At 41.9% G+C, this 18,364-nt stretch overlaps 1 protein-coding gene across 1 annotated transcript; it reads left to right on the top strand.

The window, feature by feature from the left end:
* Window positions 1-255: 255 nt before the first annotated feature.
* ccdc73 (coiled-coil domain containing 73) lies at window positions 256-18,138 on the top strand. The gene is made up of 20 exons (XM_070971969.1): window positions 256-300; window positions 734-862; window positions 3,037-3,108; window positions 3,235-3,306; window positions 3,404-3,439; window positions 3,630-3,704; window positions 7,518-7,556; window positions 8,683-8,818; window positions 10,161-10,240; window positions 10,438-10,560; window positions 10,716-10,775; window positions 10,993-11,097; window positions 12,495-12,605; window positions 12,741-12,872; window positions 13,344-13,563; window positions 13,711-15,320; window positions 15,536-15,632; window positions 15,833-15,960; window positions 17,300-17,388; window positions 17,961-18,138. Exons 1-20 carry the CDS (start codon window positions 256-258, stop codon window positions 18,136-18,138), a joined length of 3,537 nt encoding a protein of 1,178 aa, XP_070828070.1.
* The last annotated feature ends 226 nt before the right edge of the window (window positions 18,139-18,364 follow it).

Here is an 18,364-nt window from a genome sequence, read left to right as displayed (position 1 = left end):
AGCCATTAGGTTAGATTGTTGTGATTGAGAAGCATTACGAGGCTTTAAAGTGCTAGCCTATTATTTATAATAAAATCATTTAGCAGTAAAAATTGCAGATGAGGAAGTAATTATAAGCTTATAAGTGGAAGAGAGTGTTACTGCTTATTTAACAGCCAATTCTGTAAACCTTTTTCAACTAAATGTTTTTTTTTCTGTCTTGATTAACAGGCAGCAGAGACCCAGTGGGACCTTGGCCTGCCCTGAAACAACTTGATGGATCTCAGTGCCGACTGCGGGACACTCCCCACCCACTCCATCGTAAGTTACGACTTCTGACAGTAGAAGACAAATCAAAGCGCATTCATCATGAGACTTGTTTATTCATTTTAAGATTAGATTTAAAAAAATACTTCTGATATAAATAATTACCAGTTATTACCAGGTATTGTGCTCATCTCAGTTTTGTTCTCAGAAACAAAACATGAAAGCTTTTCTGCATGATTGCTAATATTAATTAAAAGCTGCAACACTCCTGCAGTTATTAAACTGCTCACCTGATGAATCACTCATTGAACTTGGTCATGCTTTCTTACTTAATGCTGGAGGAACTTACTTTGAACACACCACCTTTGTCCTACAGCCTCAACATATGGCCTCACTTTTTCTGTCTTAAAATTGCCAAACTGTATTTCTCTTGGATTGGGTGACAATTTGAGAAGTTAAGTTAGAAGCATTTCCTTTTTTAATGCAGGTAGAAGGTCCTGTGTTGGAGCAGGAGCTGTCTCGCTGTCGAACAGAAAGTGGAGGCACCATCTTACTACAGTTGTTGGAATTTAAAACCCATCTGCTTGAGGCTGTGGAGGAGCTGCATATTCGGAGGGTATAGTAGCAATCCTAAAATTTGTTGTCAGTGTGTGCCTTTTTATATTTGTGAAGTACTGAAAAACAATCTTTTTGTTAAAATTTCAAGTACTGTGAAGGCACAACACCACAGTGTGCTTACTGCACAACAGGAAAACCTTCTGACCTTCTTAAAGCCATGGTTCCCAACTGTTGTAGCTGGTGGCATATTTCCACTAGTAGTAACCAGTTTGTCAAAAACTGATTTTTCCCTTCTCTTAGACCTAAGGAGCTAAAAGTGACCAGTAAGTGACAAGAATAAAGTAGCTTGGAGGAATGTATGAATAAATGAACATCATTTTGTGTCGCAGGAATACGTTTTTTCTGTTTTCTTCATCATCTCACGACCCCGATTTGTCTTGCGTCTCCTCGTCAAGGGTCCAACCACATGTCAGGATCCACTGATCTGAAGAATTAAGTGAACTGTATTTACTCATATTTGTCCATACAGTTACTTAAACTCAGCTTTACTAGGTTTCAAAGAAATGCCAAAATCTGTGTATCGCTTGCTTTGTCCCTCTGTGTCACATCACTATTTAGTGCCTAGAACTTAGACTGTAATGGCTCCAAGTCTGTCTAAAGAGGATTGTAATTTCATAGCAATAGTGAAGGAGTTGGAAGAAGCTTCCCCATTTGGCAGTCTGGTCAGTAAGACCCAGCTCGGTATGATGCACATTGCGTCGAGATGGGGGTCACATAAACCATTTGGCCCCTGACCAATAAGTAGAAAGGAAATTTGTTTGTAAAAGTAACAAAAATAAATAAAGCTTTCTACCCTCCAGCAAGTACTTTCAACTTGACAACACATTGTGAGTGTGCTTAAAGGTGAAGGGAGCGAAAATGGGATGTTGGTCGTTGTTTTTATTGTTATAGCCATGTTAAGAGGGACAGCAACATAGCTGCTGTATCAGTCTGATCCTCCTCAGGCGCTGCCGTTATCAAGTAGCTCTTTGTAGTTGTGTCGTTCATGTGGTGGAGAGGTTGAGGTTGTGGTGGAGCGAGGGGATGTCATGATGGTGCCGGACATTCCTGAGTAGGTCAAATTCCAGTGGGCTTTTCCTTTTTTAATACAACCCACTGCTTTAGTTTGTGAGAATGTGCTATACCGGCAGACTATAGCAGAGAGGAAAGATGTGAAAGATGAGTGCCTGTGACATTTATTGTGAGCTGAGGAGCCTTTTGCACTTTTCAAATAAAGACTTATTATCCTAAGTGAGATGTAAATGAAGGCACATTGTGACTTATCACGATGATGCATATACTGGAAAACTTTAGGATAAACTGTCTAACTTCTTCCAGCTCCACTATGAAATGAACCATTTGCTTTCTCATGCCCAGATGCTTATTTTTTCTTTTTTAATGCCACTAAAAACCATCCATTCAGAACAGCAATAAAACAGTAAAGACATGACAAATATATAATGTTGCGTGAGCTTTCAGCTGAAAGTCAAATCTCATATTGTGAGGTTTCATTTAGCAGTTTGAAAATTTGAGCTACAGTTGCCTGTTTTGATTTGCATGGATTACCAGGCTCAATAAAGCTTTCTAGTGTCTTTTTAAACACGTATACACTCTCGCGCGGGCACACATGCACACGTATAATTATTCCTCAGTGGAAAAATAACAGCTTTATCTCCTGTGCACTCCTTTTTTTTAAGTGCAATGCCACGCTGGTAGCTTAGTTTAATAGGAACTTATAAAATAAAGTCAGTGAGTTAACCAGCTCCCACATGCACATAAAAAAGTCCTGTGGATATAGAGAGCAATTGACTTTTACCTGCCTTCTCCGGGGAAAGAGGGAGGATAGGGATGGCTTTCCACAAATATCACCTCCCCTCTTCTTTCGCTGTGTGCATCTGCAAAAGATACGGAGGGATGAACCAGGTTAGTGCAGTTTGCACTTCTGGCTCAACTCCAGACAGTTATTTGCCCACAGAATGGAAGAGATAACGGATTTTCAGTTTGTCCTGTTCCTGCTAAGTTTGCATTGTACCAGCCATTGCTCCATCTAAATTTACTGTCGTATTATTTAATTTATTAGGTGCACCCACGTTGCCTTGTGTCTGATGGTGAATTACTCCTCACTCAGTCTGTGTGATTGCTCTTATTTAGGATGGTCAGTTTTTATGTAAATGATGCCTGTCTGTGGTTCAGGTTGCAGAGACACGCTTTGAGGATCAGATCAGTAAACTGGTGTTGAAGAAACAGGAGCTGGAGTGGGAGAAGGTACAGCGAGGCCTGGCTGCCTTTACATCAGCATCTTTAGTAGCTTGTACAAAGATTGTGGGCACTTGTATTCTTATTAAATAAATAGTACATTTTGTCATTACTTTATCTTGTCCTGTATGTCAGGAGTCCCTACAACATCAGAGTGAAACAGTGGCAAACCAGCACGCAGAGTCACTTATCAGTGTGAAGAAGCAGGTATGTTTTCACTGCATGGTTACAGTTTAAATTAAAAAATCTAAAGCAGGACTTTTAACAATGCATTAAACCCTTCAGATCCTTTTCTTTTCTCAAGTTTCAGGCCAAAATAAGAAACATTGAGGAGGAGAAGGTATGAAGAGCTTCTTCCCAAACATGTCAACCTGATACTCAGAGTGTTTTATTCAATTAATGTTTTTAGTGGAGTAGTAAATTCACTCATCTCAGTTGCACAATCTTGGCCCCTGCAGTGAATTCTTTTGTGCTGTGCTTTTGGTATTTATTGCCTTTTTGACACTCACAATAATAATCTAACATTTCAGGGGAAATACCAGGTCAGTGCTGACTTAAAAGAAAAGGAGATTAACAACTTAAAAGAAGAGCTGAAGTCGCTGCAGGTACTGAGATATGCAACGCTCACAGCCTCACAAAATGTTTTTTGTGCTTATACACATTTGAATTAGGCACAGCTGAGTCTCAGACAAAATTTAATAAATTGAAAATTCATAACAAAGTCAGCACAGCACCTTTTCACCAGGAGCTCATCGGTTTAAAACATGTCTGCCTTACATGGAGTTTTGCTGTTATTTTTCCATTGAGTACACTTTCATTAAGCTGTTTTGCCAGTGATGACGGGTGGGTGCAGTGGTTTGAGCCAAGATAAAAATGTCATTTTTTATTTTTTGCTAATATGATTTATTTTCTAAAATCCCTCATTCTTAATTTCCACTTGAATTATTTCGCACTTCTTCGCATGTTTCATCTTTGATGATAACGTTCATCTCCATCTTCCTGACACATGTGATTGTAAGCGTTTATGTATTTGTTCTCTTTTCTTCTGTAATCTTTATTAGAAAAATTTCTATGGCAGCGGGTGATCGATTTCAATTTGGTCCATTCCTGAAGTGATTTTAAATTTGTCACTTGTAAGCAACAATAAAAACCTTTGCAGTATAAACCAAATTTATTTTGTTTATAATAAGTGTTTAAATGATTTGAAAATTTCCCCTCAGACATTTGGTCTATTGTAATAAGCCCTCTCTTTGTCCACTCCCTAAACCCAACATCTGATTAACCTGCCAGAAAATCCACATTCGATCAAGGTTGATGAAGGTTCTTCCACTGTCTTTACTCTCCAGTGACCAGACCAAGTTTTCTCCAGCTGTTGTGCTCCAAAAATGGTAACATCTCCAGATGCATTAGTGGACATGAATTTTTCTTCTAATCCAAGCCGACTTGTGTGCTGCGGTCACGCATTCAGTGAGGTTGTGCTGCCCAGTAACACTTTAATCTTAGGTTTCCTCTTCTGCCAAATGAATGTGGAAATCAAATTGTTGTGCATTTTGAAGATGGATCCTGCTAGGCAGATGGGTAATGACTGAAAAAATACAGCAGACCACCAAATATGATCTTATCTTGAGTAATTAATCCACCATAATTTGCTTTGCGATGCTTCCGAGGTGATCATAATGGTTACACCCCTAAATCCTGTGCTGACCAGTTAGATTTAACCTCTTTATCCAATGGAGATGGCCATTTAGCCACCAGCATCATAACCTCCAATTTGTATTTATTAATTTTCTAACTTGACGCTGTCCCAAAAACCTCCAAACATCACAGCCTCTTCTCTCTCATTCTGTCTCTAGCTCTCACACCAGCACTCCCACTCACCCCGTCACCTTTCTCTCCGTCTTTCGTCCTGTCTGTCTCTCGCTATTTATTCAAATCAGGAAAAATAATTTTAGCTGTTCAAAGAGAAAAGTAAATCAAGAAAGCACATGTCCAACCATAGTCAAGGGCAGCAGAGGGTTTTAGCGCACAGGCCGGATCCAGTCTGGCTCCCAGAGCGTTCGTCTTCGGGCTTGACACCACAGAGGTGATATACAGCCGTCCCCATGGTCCGCTGCACTTTAACAACCCAGCCGTGTTACAGAGACAATAGAGACTGTTTTTGATATTCTATCTGGGAGACACCGACTGCCATGTTTGGCTAAAGTGAGGCCCAGTGGTGTTCATTGCTGGGACACGGTCTGGTGGATTCCTTTAATTTAACACATTTTCACATCAGTGGCAGTTGGGATTGAAGTGATTTAATTGCTGTACCTTGACGATCTGCTAAATTACAAATTTGAGCTCCACTGGAACAGTATGGTTCAATTAATCTATAATTAAATCTAAATAATGCATCTCAGCAGTTATTTTAATCTCAATAAATAACCTGGATGATGAATATCCATCGTAATGTGCTTCAGTATTTATCTCAGAATCAAACTAATGATAGAGGTATACCTGCCCAGAACTAGATGAATAAACAAGGCAAATGTAATCTCAATGTAGACTGCAGGTAGACTTTGTTTTTGGATTGAAACAATGATATTACTAAGATCAGCAAATTGCTGCATTGTCTCCTGGTGTCAAAGAATGGCTTGTCTTTACATGCAGGCTGGTAGACGTAAGCGTGGCTTCTCAATCTGTCCCCTTTGACACATGAAGCAGAGCGAAGTCACCGGCCGCGTTTGCACGTGATGAAAGCATGCTTCCTGCTTTTGTGCTGCTTTTTCTGATTAATCATTAGAAGAGAAGATTTGGTATTTTGTGAGGAAAAAACAAAACAAAACAAACATGTGATTTAACTTCTTTATTGACTTTTCTTTACAAATGCACAGCCAGTGTGCAGATCCATACATTGCAAACGAGTTCAACTCGGCATTTTAAGAAAAATAGAACAAACCTGACAGTAACAAGCAAAACACACTGAATGAAAAATAAGAAATAATACAAAAAAACATTAATAATAAAAATACAATTAATAATTAATAATAATCATACAGTAATAATTAAGATGAAAAATACAAAACAAGTAAAAAAGGTACATGGGGGAGCATACAGGTATTAGCCATCATGATCGTCGCCTTCCAATTATTTCCAGATAAGGAGCCCATACCTTCAAAAAGAGATCTAAATTATTATTAATCTTAGAAATAAGTTGTTGAAAAGAAGCTATCTCGGTTAGTTCATCTCTCCATTCCTTAAAACTGATCTTGTCTCCTGACTTCCAGTGTCTCAAGACGACCCTGTTTCCTGTTGCAAGAGCCAGTTTCACCCATGTGCGCATTTCCTCGGCAAAATACCCAGAATACATAAAGCTGCCCCCTCCCTGAACTCTACCTTCAGTACTTTATTAATACTTTGGATAATAGCCACCCAATGGTTGTGCACCATCTCATATTCATTGAACATATGCACCAGTGTGCCCCTTTCCCTCTTACATCTCCAACACTCATCATTCTCCCAAAGTCCCAACCTGGCCATTTTTGCTGGAGTCCAATAGTTCCTGTTCAATATTCTGAATGAAATAATCCGTGTCTGCATGTCTCGTGCTATAGTGTACCGGGACCTAATTGTTTCCTCCCAGACCTCCCAGTCAATAGGAAAACAAACATTTGACAAAAATCAGAAAAGCCATAAACTCCTAACCCGTAAATCAACATGCAAGTAACCCCTTAAAAGTTATTTGATGACCCCCCTGAGGGTCTGGATCCCCAGAATGAGAACCCCACTGATACCGCTTAACGAAGAGCTGGTTGTATAATAAATGATGCCCAAAATCTGATACTGTCCAGGCAGCCTGTCGTGAAGGTTTGAGTGGACACTCAGCTAACTTAGAGACAGAACGTTAGTTTTCACAATCGATCGTGTGAGTCATAGTTAGCTCTAGTTCCACCTTCACCATGTGAAGACTGTCTGTTTTGAATCATTGTAAGTTGAATATCTTTGGGTTGGTTTTACAAAACATGACATTTGAAGATGTCACCCCAGGTGCCTGATATAGTGATATTTCTCACTATTACTCGTTAGTGAAGGCAATCATTACCCGCAGCCCTACATCAAGACAGAGGCAGCACATTTGATCACATCTGGGACATAATTGCATATAGATGATAAATAGGACCTCTCATCCACATTGTTGTAAAAGTAAAGAGTTCATTCTTGACCTTGGAAACAGCAGCTGACACCTCAGTCTCACCTGAACGTCCATCCACGAGCTGTTCTGTGTGTGTTGATTTAATGTGTACACAAATGTGTTATGTTGGGTTTGTGTGAAGAAAAGCGTGGAAAACCTCAAATTCACACACAGTAACACGCATTGCTCTGCTCATCAGAGCTGAAACCCTTTATCATGTTGAGTTTCTTTTACTGCTGTTTTGCAGTTACTGAAGTACAACTTGGAGAAGAAATCAAGCGAGCTGGTAAGGAAGGATTTTCCTCTTGCACAAACTGTTGACAGAGGATGGGTGGGAGGAAGAAAAATTAAAAGAGGAGGATGAGGGAATGGTGCTAAGGAGAGATGGGTTTGGGGGGAAGAGCTCATCAGGAGTAACGGATAGGGAGTGTGTGACACTTTGAACTGCCAGCACAGCAGAGAAAATATCTCTATTAAAATATTTTATAACTGGGCCTCGCTCAGTTTAACCTTCCTCACATAACGGTGGCTCAGCAGAGTGAGTCGAAGTGAGCTGGTGTGTCGGAGAGAGGCCAGGGAGGGAGTGAGAATGAGAGCGAAGGGAGTGAGTGGGACAGCGAGAGGGAAGAAAAGAATCTGCTCAGCTTGATACAGACAATCAAAGTGTAATGGCAGTTTGAAGAGCGATAAAGCGCTCTGAGGCATGCGCTGAGTTGATTCTTTCATCCCACAGAAAAGAGACAGGCGTTAGCTGTGTTAAACCATGATCCTCTCATTCGCTTGACAGCTGTTTCCCCTGTAGCATTCTATGTCTGACAAAATGAGCACAGACTTTCGAGCCAGCAGCCAGTTAGCTTAGCTTGACAGAAACACTGGAAGTAGGGGGAAACAACTAGCCCGACAGTCCAAAGTTGACACAAATCCACCTACCAGAACCTCTAAAGCTCACTAATTGACACATTGAATTTATATGTTTAATCAATACAAAATCCAACGTGTGAAAGCAACACATTTGAAGAGTTGCCCTTTTGTAAGTGGATTTTGTAAACCGGACATAGCTGTTGCCCTCTGCCACTAGTATTTATGCTAGGCTTAATTAACCAGCTGTTAGCTGTTAACAGACAGACATGATCTTGTCATCAAACTCTTGGCAAGACAGCAAAGACGTGTATTGAACTCTTGCTTTCAGAAAAGAAACATTTTACATCCTCATTCATCTATGTATTCATTCATTCATTCATTCTTGGAGTATTTTTGAAGCCAAGTATGTATTGCTGTAATGTTTCTGCTCTGTACTTTCACACATCTGTGGATTACACAGCCGTCTGTGCTATGGCAGCTTTTTTCTTGGATTTTTCTCTCTGTCGAGGGCGCTCGTTCCCTTGTCTGTTCCAACTCTTCCCCTTCCACAGGAACAGAAACTAGCATTGCAGAGCAGGTCAAAGGACAGCCACTTGAACCAGCTGGGGGAGGTTGAGAGGCGTTTCAGTGCTCTGTCGAAGCAGTGCGCCATGGTCAAGCAGGCCCACGAAAACCTAGAGGAAAATGGTAATGAATGGATGGATAGCACAGAAGGACACGTGTGTTGATGGTTATAGATTTATAAATTATACAATGGTGCAAAGACACATCTGCACTAACAACATGCTGCATAGATCAGGACACATACAGAACGCGCTACTGAATGTTACTGAGCTAAAGTACGTGTGCATTAGACGTTAGCAGAAGGGGCCCTGTTTTGCCCCAGAACAGCCTGAATTCTTTAGGTTACAAATGTAACAAGGTGCTGGAAACAACTCACAGGGATGTTGGTCCTCACTGACTCGATACAGCGGTCTGACTCAGCTCTTTCAGAGTTTTCCACAGCACATTCGTCCCTGAAAACATCCAGTTTCACTTCATCTCCAAGATATCGTTTTGGGGTCGGGATCTGGGTAATGAGCAGAGATCACTGTCATGTTCCTTTAAATGCTCCCACAGGATATTTTGACATTCAGTCACAGTGGCCATGAATTGATCTCCCGGGTCAGCAGCAGTGTAGTGTTAGACTGTGCTACCACGGGGCTTTATGTGAGCCACTAAAACATTCCCACAGCACGAATACCAGCAGGCCAGGCTCTGTGGATCCATGCTGTCGACAACAAGTATGCATCCTGTTAAATGAGACAATTTGCTGCTCTTCAGCTGTCCACTTCTGTTAACCACGTATCCAGCGTAGCTTCCTCTATTTGTTGCCAGCTGACAATAGAGGAGACGGGCGTTATTTTATGCTGCTCTATCCCAGAAGCCTCAAGGTTCAGTGTGCAATGTCACGTAGTTTTGGCCCGCCGGAAATCGACTGAGTATGATTTCGACTGAAATCATAGCTGTTTAAATCACATGTTGCCAGTCAGATGGTCCAGTCAACTCACACTTTTTTCATGTCATGAATGTCGACAGTAGTAGATAGCCTCTTCTCTGGAGGCTTACAGTAACATATACAGTACTGTGCATGCTGCAGAATCACATTAGCTCGCTGTTGTTATCAGGACAAATGACAATATGAAATATGTGCTGTTAACAGTGGAAGGCTTTATATTATCAGGTGACCATTGTAATCTTAAATTGTAGCCGGTTACATAGTCACAGCTCCATTGCCCATTTTAAGCACATTTATCTCAAATTCCTACAGCACAGTATCTCTGTTTATGTGAAGGCAGAAGGCTCATTCTGCCACAGCTGTTACATATTTAAAGTAGACGTCCTGTGACATCCCTGAAAGTCTTACACTCGTCATTTACTGTAAAGGACACAGAACAACCAGAGTGAAGATATTAAACTACAGTGTCTGTCCGTATCTATCGTCATAGCATCCCGTGTGATGGTGGTTTACCGTGTGTGTTTCTTACAGTTGATGAGGCCATGAAAAGAAATATGAAACTGACTTCTGCAATTGAAAAACAAGAAGCCATTATTGTCTCACTAAAGACGGTATGTGGAAAAGTGCCCTGATGTTTGGAATGATTTGAGGCAACATGTCATCACATCTTATGTAATATCCATATCTCACTGTGTCACACAAAATGCTTTTGCTCCTGAAGTTTGTAAGCTGACTTGACTAATTCCAGAGGAATCGGGTTGGATAATTTTGTGCTCCTGAAATGATTGGATGTTTTGGGCTTTTTCAGGAGTTGGAGGAGGTCAGTAAACAGCTGATCAAGGCCAAGATGTTAGCAGTTAGACATAACAAGAGCCGAAGTCCTGCAGACAGAGAGCAGCATATCCAGCAGCTGCACCACAAACTGAACATGGTAAATAACAGTCGTTCAATAGGAGTCCATCTGTTTGTGCTAGCCCCAAAACTGGTTCATACTGAGCTCTATCACATCAAAATCAAACTATGGTTCTGACAGTTTGCCAGAGAGCTAATCATGATGCATTTTGTTTTTATATTTTCCTTTTTTAGGAAACGGAAATGAACAAGAAACTCAGGGAGGAAAATGTAGCTCTAAGAGCAGAAAAGCAGGTCAGAAACTAGGAAATAGGAAGGAAACAATGTGACCGCTGCCTTAATCTTGATGCTCTTTCTCCACTGATACTTTGTTAGTGTGGCTGTTTTGGAGGTTGCCTTGCTGTCCTGAGTAATACTGAACAAAGTGCTTTACCTAGTCTATGTTTCACCTTTCCACAATTCAAAGTGCATTTAAGCTAAATCCCTTTATTCTGTGTGTGTGTTTGTGTAGGAGGTGGTGAAGTCTCTGCAGCACACCCAGCAGCTGTTGTTGAGTCAGACACAGACAGTAAGCAGAGTAGAGCTGGAGCTACAGACACAAGGAGAGCAGTACCAGGTCAGAGTCTTCGCTGGTTTATGGACATAACTCTTCATATTGTGCACATCAGCACAGACTTACTCTCATATTTGTCTTAAATTGCCTTATTTTGAATAACTTTTAGATGTAGAGTTATATCCCGTCGTCCTGTCTGCCACCGTATCATTCATTAATGTTTTAGTTAGAATTCCTACGCTAATTATGACAAAAACTGTGAGGTGGTAATTCTAGTTTAAATTTTGATTTTAGATTAAATTGATTTAAATTGAATTGGAATTTAAAATTTGACCTGAAATGAGCTCAAACGAAGATAACGATCAAGAAAATAATAGAAACCTACTTTATAGTATAGTAAATCATGTTATCGTCATGATAAACCAGGGCAGACCTCCTGCATCTTCATCACTTCAATATTCCTTCATTAGTCCCACAAGGGGAAATTTAGTTTACAGCAGCACAAATAAAGCAGATAGAGTAACAAGTGCATGCAAATTAAAAACAATAAGTATATACAAAAGAGTGGAATAAAAAAAAATCCTTACCTTTTTCAGTTTTGTAGTTGGACATGAAAATAAAGCTTTTAATCTTGTAGAGAGAGACAATTGTGTAAAATACCTAATGATGTTTTATTATAATATCATGTTAAAAACGTAGATTGAAATTCTTTCCCGCAGTTATTGTGGGATTTAGACCAATCACCTTTTAGTGTTTGTTTTTTTCTTCTCAGACAGATAAAGCTGAAAGACATATGGAAAAAAATCACATTGTGTAATCATTCAGATTAAAATGGGAGCTTAAATGATTTGAGTGTTCGTAGGTGATAATTAAAAGGCTAATGAATATTTTAAGTAAGATGGAATAAACCAGGAGCTCAGAAGAATCGTACATTTCTGACATTTCAACGTGTGCTCGTCCTTTAACTGATGCAAACAAATACATTCGATTGGATTTGAGTGATGGAGAATGTCAAATATTTTTCCTACAAAGTAAAACCCTGCACCTGCCACACAGATCAGGAATTTTTCAGGGTCTATTTAAATGATTATGGAGTGAATTTACACGAGGACAGAAATAAATGATGACCATCGTTTCTCCTCGTAAACGTGCTGTTGTATATCACATTAGTGAATATAATCCCGTCTGCAACTGAATGATAGTTAGTGTGTTTTTTCTCCATTTACGAGCTTCGCAGTTTATTATTCCCTTCTCTTCTCTCTGTACCCCCTTCTCATTTTTAATTCACCTATTCATTAATTTATTAAAATCATTATTAAAATGACACAAGCCAACTGATTTGTATTAGCAAGAAGCCCTCTTTCTGCCTACCATGTTTAAGACCTTCTGTTCACGTTAAATAAACACATAAAAATTTAGTACTGCATTAAAAATCCTATGGGTGATTAATTTTACTGCAGGCCCTTAAGCAGGAACATGAGGTGATGCAAGAGAAAAGCAAGGCAACGGAAGACAAGGTGGCCCGACTGATGGAGAGCTACACCGCCTCCAAGACCAGCTGGGACAAAGAGGTAGAAGAAAAACTGGAGTGTGAGACGGGGCAGTGCGATGGTGACATTTTTATTTAACAACAGCATTCGTCAGAAACATCTGAAATGAGCCATCATGTCGGGTTGCATTTGTCTCTGTGCGGTTGTATTAAACAGAAGGCAGTATTTCTGGATCGCATCAAGCGTGAGCAGCAGGGCCTTGGAGCAGTGAGCAAGGCTTACGACGAGCTCCATCAGGGACACGCTGAAGCGGCCTCACGGGCCAGCGTGGAGGTACAGAGACAGGCTGTATTCAAAAGCTGCTGTTCTACAGACTGATTTGGCTAAAACACAGTAACATCTGCGGTATGCCAGAAATAATATGGATGTCCTAATGATTCGGCAAAAATCTCCAGTCTCGCCTACTGTGTCCCACAATGCAAAGCACAACAACCAGCTGGGCCAACAAAAGGAAGTTTGTTTTTAATATTTTCATGTGCTGTTTCATCGTTAAATTCCTCACTTTTTTCATATGAAGATAAAGATAAACACTCACCAGGTCCTAAGTAGATGCTGTCTCATCTGCCTGCAACAAAAACATTGATAGCAGAGTAAAAGGTTGCAGTGTCAGAGAAAGCTCTCCCACTTCCCACAGTTAGCTCAGCCCAGTATTCACCATCCATGCACAGTAGTGTGAGTGAGTGAATGAGTGTGGCCTCAGCTGCAGGTGGTGTTGTACATATATGTTCCAAGCATGTGACTTTATTTTTCTCTGCACAGAGGAGAGACATCAGTCCGAGCCTCAGTGCTTCTACTCAGCTCTTTCCCGCTTTAGTGGAGAAAATCAGAGGGGAGGAAGCTCTTAATGTACCCGTCTGCAGCTCTGAGCCGCCTGGCTTTGGCAGCCTGCAGCACTTAGTTCCCACTGAGACCGAAGAGCCAGCCAGTCTGGAGGACACAGGAGCTGTGACTGAGCTAGGTGCCAGTGCAACAACTGGAGGTCAGCCAGCTAAAAATACGCATACACACGATAAAAATACCTTAGTACTTCAGCACTTTATTTAGAATGCAGAAAGACATTTTTATATCATTTTAATTTATGAGCAGAGACTTTTTATCTAAACATTTATGTTGTGTTCTCTTTCAGGACAAGACAGCCCAAACCACCAGCAACAGTCTCAGTTTAAACAGCCCCTAAACCCTGTAAGCCTGTTTACCTGCCCATTCACCAACAACCTGGACAGCCTCTGTCTTTCTGGAACTACAGACAGTGACAGCAGCACGTCAGACAAACACATAAACAACTCCAACGCAAGCGAGACGGATTCCAATGATGTTTCGGGTTTAATTCATGCTACGTCCTCTTTGTCTGATAACGGGCTGCTGATTAGCAAAGGTAGCTGTGTGAGGGACACATCAGCTGCATCGAGCCCTGACCAGAGGTCTGTCGATGGAAAGAGCGATGAAGGGGACGGAGAAATGAGTGAGAAAGGTGAGGTGATACTAGGAAAAAGCAACAGAAAAGAGGAGCGAAGAAATGAGGAGCAGCCGTGTGATAGAGAAATCCAAGGAAAAGAGGTGAAGGAGGGAGGAGGCGCTGGCGGAAAGAGAGGAACGCTCATGGCCCAAGCAGCCGATAGAGCAGACAGAGAGGATAGCCAGAGGTCAGCGCAAGATGCAGGAGACACCAAACAGCCTGGAACAGAAACAAAAGATAGCGCAGAGGGAGATGGGCCAGATGGAGTGGAAGAGAGAGGAACGACAGGGCCACGCACGCCAGAAACCCAGAGACCGACCCAGACGACTACTGACACAACTGCCGAGCAGAGCAACACACAGCAGGTCATTGGCTTGAGGCATACTGAGCCACCGCTGGCTGCCTGTGAACCCTCAGACTGCTCTCAGACCATTGAGAAGGTTGCAGACTCCAGTCTTGTGAGTACGGGATATGAGATTAGGAGAGAAGTGCACACCCCCTGTCATGATGAGGCCCAACACTCTGCTCAAGACTCAGCTCATCAGATCTCTGTGAAAACCGCAGAAGAGAAGCCGTCCGACAAATCAGCTCCCAACATCCCCACTGAACTTTCTGGACCTCTGAATCAGTACAGTGTTTGTAACTCACAGACCAATAATGCATTTCAGTCAGATAACATTATCTGTATCCAGGAGACAACTGCAACACAAACACCACCTAGTAATCCTTCTGATATGAAGCAAACGGATGAAATGCTTGATACGCATGTGAGAGCTGAACCACAAGCATTCCCTCACAGTCAGGAAATCCCAGAGCAGCAGCGTGGACAGCTGAGGTCCCTGATACCTGATGACGAGGATGATGATTCTTCTGTATGTAAGAAGGTGGAAGGTCAGTCGAATGGAGACACATGTGAAAACAGTGAGACTGTCCGGGGAGCTGTGGAAAAATCCATTCTGAAGGAAGTCACAGTGGACACTGTGGAAAGTAAATCTGAGACCAGCAGCTATCAGGAGAACATGAAAGATGACAAAGCAGAGGATGAAGGAGGTGCAAAGACGACTAAAACCGATGTCCATTCAAGTCTTGGGAATGACAATGGTGCTTTGCCAGAGACCAGCAGCACTAAATGTTATGCGCCGTCTCCAGCAAAAGAAACGTCCCTTGAGGATGCTAACGAGCTAATGAGCGATAAGACATACAGGCCGTCATTTGACTGGGCCAGTTCAGTAGACCCAAGAGCTAAGACTGATGTCTCCGTTCTGCATCACTTTGTTCAGGTATCACAATTCAAAAATGCAAGCATCACCATTTAGTAACTCACTACTTTGCAGACGTGTGGATGTAGCTTTACACGAAGGTTTCAAATAGGTTTGCTTTAAAGCAAGAATAAAGGTCAAAATGCCAGATGTAGCAGCATTGAGAAATTAGCATGAGCAGGACTTTTACACTGGCTGTTTTCTTCTGTGTAACGTGCACATTGGTGTGTTTTCAGGGATCTGTGTTTGAGCAAAATACAAGAGTTCCTTTTGGAGTCCTCCGACAGCCCTCCAGCACAGTCCCTGTGTTCCTCAAAGGCAAGCAGAACAAAGGTGACTGTTGAGCTGATACTGTATGACCCCTTCCATTGAAAAGCATTCGGCTATTGTGGAACACAGCGGCGTTGCTCCGTAGATCCACCGCTGACCTTTGACACAGTGCACTCGGTGTACATCTGTAGTTCGTACCATCTCTACTAATCATTCATTCTCGTATTCTTGATGATCTTGCCATCTCACCTCATTCTTCCTAGTCCCCTCGGTGGTGACCAGAGCGTCAGATCTGTCGAATGCCTCCAGTTTCTCTGGGACTGCGGCTTCCTCAAGGAGACACCAGCAGGGAGAGTGGACGGATACGGGAGAGACAGCAACAGCAAACAGGGTCAGTTACTGAGCCTGTTATGATGTAAGACGCTGCTCCTTTGTGACAAACTCTGAAGTTACATTACGCTCCGCACGCTGTTAACCACCAGCCTGATTCACATGTTACAGGTAAAACAGCACATGATTTATATGCTCCTATATCTCCTGATGTATTAATGATTCCTCACTGTATGAGCTCATCTTTCACCTATGTGGAAAATTTAATTTCAGCTGTTAAAGCCCATGGCCAAGTATATTTAATCACAGCAAAGCCACAACATTGTTCCACGTTACAGCTTGACACTGAACAGCAGGAAATGGCCACAGTGTGATGTTCACTTAGAAACACGTCTCAGATGACGTGAGAATGACCCTTTTAAGATATTCTCTCTATCAAATGATTTGGTCGTTTTATAAAATGTGTGTGAGTGGACCTCGGGGGAAATGTGTGCTAGAGCTCAACGAATACGTCTGTTCCATCAAGCTGACATGTCGTCATAAGAAGTAGACATTAGATGCTTTTTCCAACATTTTTGTGGTCCAAAAAAGTCCAAATGTGAGAGTAAGCAAATATTAGCTCGGGCCAACACAATTAACAGAATGTGCAGAATATCTGAGAAAGATTTTACATGTATGAAAGTTTGACAAATGTTCAGTCAGGTGTTGAGTGAAGGGATGTAGCTGATGTATGCTGAATGCAGAGACATCCTGTGGACAGCCAGACAGACAGAGAATGAACGACCTGTGCAAGAAAACCGACCTAATGATGCTTGGGTACCTCTCCTCTCTCACTCACTCAGTCTTTATCCATCCCCTCGCTCTCTCACTTCATCATCCATCTCTCACTAACTCACTTTCTCCATCCTGTCGCTCGTTCTCTCTTTCTCATTCTCTACGTTGCTTTTGCACTCTCACACACTCTCCTGCTCTCTTTTGTCACCATCACCACAAACTGTCACTCCGTGTTTTATAAGATCCAGGTGCTGGCAATCGAGGGAGATAGAGTGCAATATGGCGAGAGTATGAGAAAGAAAAACTGCTCTGATAGTTAAACAAATTGCAGCGAGGGCCAAAGCCCTTATTTTCTGCAGACTCTGAACACTGGGAATGTCACACAGAGTTCAGTCTGGGCCCGGCTACTTTCTCTGGTCTGGATACTGTTACGTATCAATTGCTGCTGGTTATTGTCTGCTCTGCATTTGTTTATCGGTTAATGCTCCTTTCACTACGACGTTTCCTCAGAAGGCACTGAGGCTTAAGAAATAATGAATCCTTTAGATAGAAGACAAGCATCCACTGTTTTACTTTAGAGGGTTGTGTTCTACTCTTTGTACTTCTTGCTGTCGTTTTTTACATAGGGGAGCAGAGCGTCTCTGTCCATCACTTCTTTTCCAGTCTCCACATCCTCCATCACAGGCAGCAGACAGTCGTGGCGGACCACCCCAGGGTAAGCAGTATACCCTACAGGAAGACGTACAATTTGACTGCCATTGTAGTTTCAAGATAGTTTTAAGTTTTAAATCCGCACATTGTTGGGAAGAGCTTACTGGAAATGTGAGTAATACAGCAGAGGTTGCAGAGTCACCGGTGTTGTTTGAACCTGATGTGGTCTCATGTCTCTAGCTAGCTGAATGAAAATGTCCTGGACCAGCCGGACAGGCATCATGCTTGATAATTTGATATTTAAAAAAACTATGGAATTAAATGCTAAATTGACAAAGGATGATGCAGATTTTGCAGTGTTTACATATTTCACAAACTAACATTTATGCAGAGCAGACCTTATTGGTGTTGTCAGCCTAGAAGTTAGCCAGATGTTGCTGCTGCACAGCCAGAGCAGCGAGAGTGAGGACAAACACTCTTAATGCTCAACACTGCTGCACCATGCAGGTTAGGTCATTGTTTTAAAGTGGGTTCATAATGCGTCTGGTTGTGTATCTGCAGGAGTTCTATCATTTGGAGTCATAGTATTATAATTGCTGACTAAAACAAGTTCACGTTGGTGTCTGCTTACAGCAGGTGCAGCAGAGCTCCCGCCTCAGCTGCAGGTCCGAGCTCAGAGCCGGACCGGGAACCCCTCTGCTCTCAGGAGAGGGAAGAGCAGCAGTCATCATTCAGAGCCCATATCTCCAAAATCGAACAGTTCCTCAACACAGAGAGGCTTCGACTGCCCAAAAGACGAAGGATGGACAAATAAACCCCCAAACTGTTGCTGTGCACTCACGTTACAAAAGCCTTCTGCTGTAGCACACGTTGGTGACTAGTGCAGGTTTAAATGTTCTGAAAGCTACCACTTTTATTATATCAACACATTAACGGTTCTTTTCAACTTAATAGATCAGATTACTTTTCAGCGGGTTTTATTGGCAAAGTTATTGGAGCTTACACTGTGAAAAACCATGAAAGGGTGTCCAGGTTTTGGC

Source organism: Chaetodon trifascialis, chromosome 10, assembly GCF_039877785.1.
Source record: "Chaetodon trifascialis isolate fChaTrf1 chromosome 10, fChaTrf1.hap1, whole genome shotgun sequence".
Taxonomy (NCBI): Eukaryota; Metazoa; Chordata; class Actinopteri; order Chaetodontiformes; family Chaetodontidae; genus Chaetodon; species Chaetodon trifascialis.
Note: the sequence above shows the minus strand (reverse complement) of the source record. Positions and strands in the feature narration are given on the sequence as shown.

Coding starts and splice junctions, on each gene's coding strand:
- ccdc73 (XM_070971969.1), top strand. CDS start 256: ATGGATCTCAGTGCCGACTGCGGGACACTCCCCACCCACTCCATC. Junction 11,098..12,494: donor CACAAGGAGAGCAGTACCAG/GTCAGAGTCTTC, acceptor ATTTTACTGCAG/GCCCTTAAGCAGGAACATGA. Junction 15,961..17,299: donor AGACAGCAACAGCAAACAGG/GTCAGTTACTGA, acceptor TTTTTTACATAG/GGGAGCAGAGCGTCTCTGTC.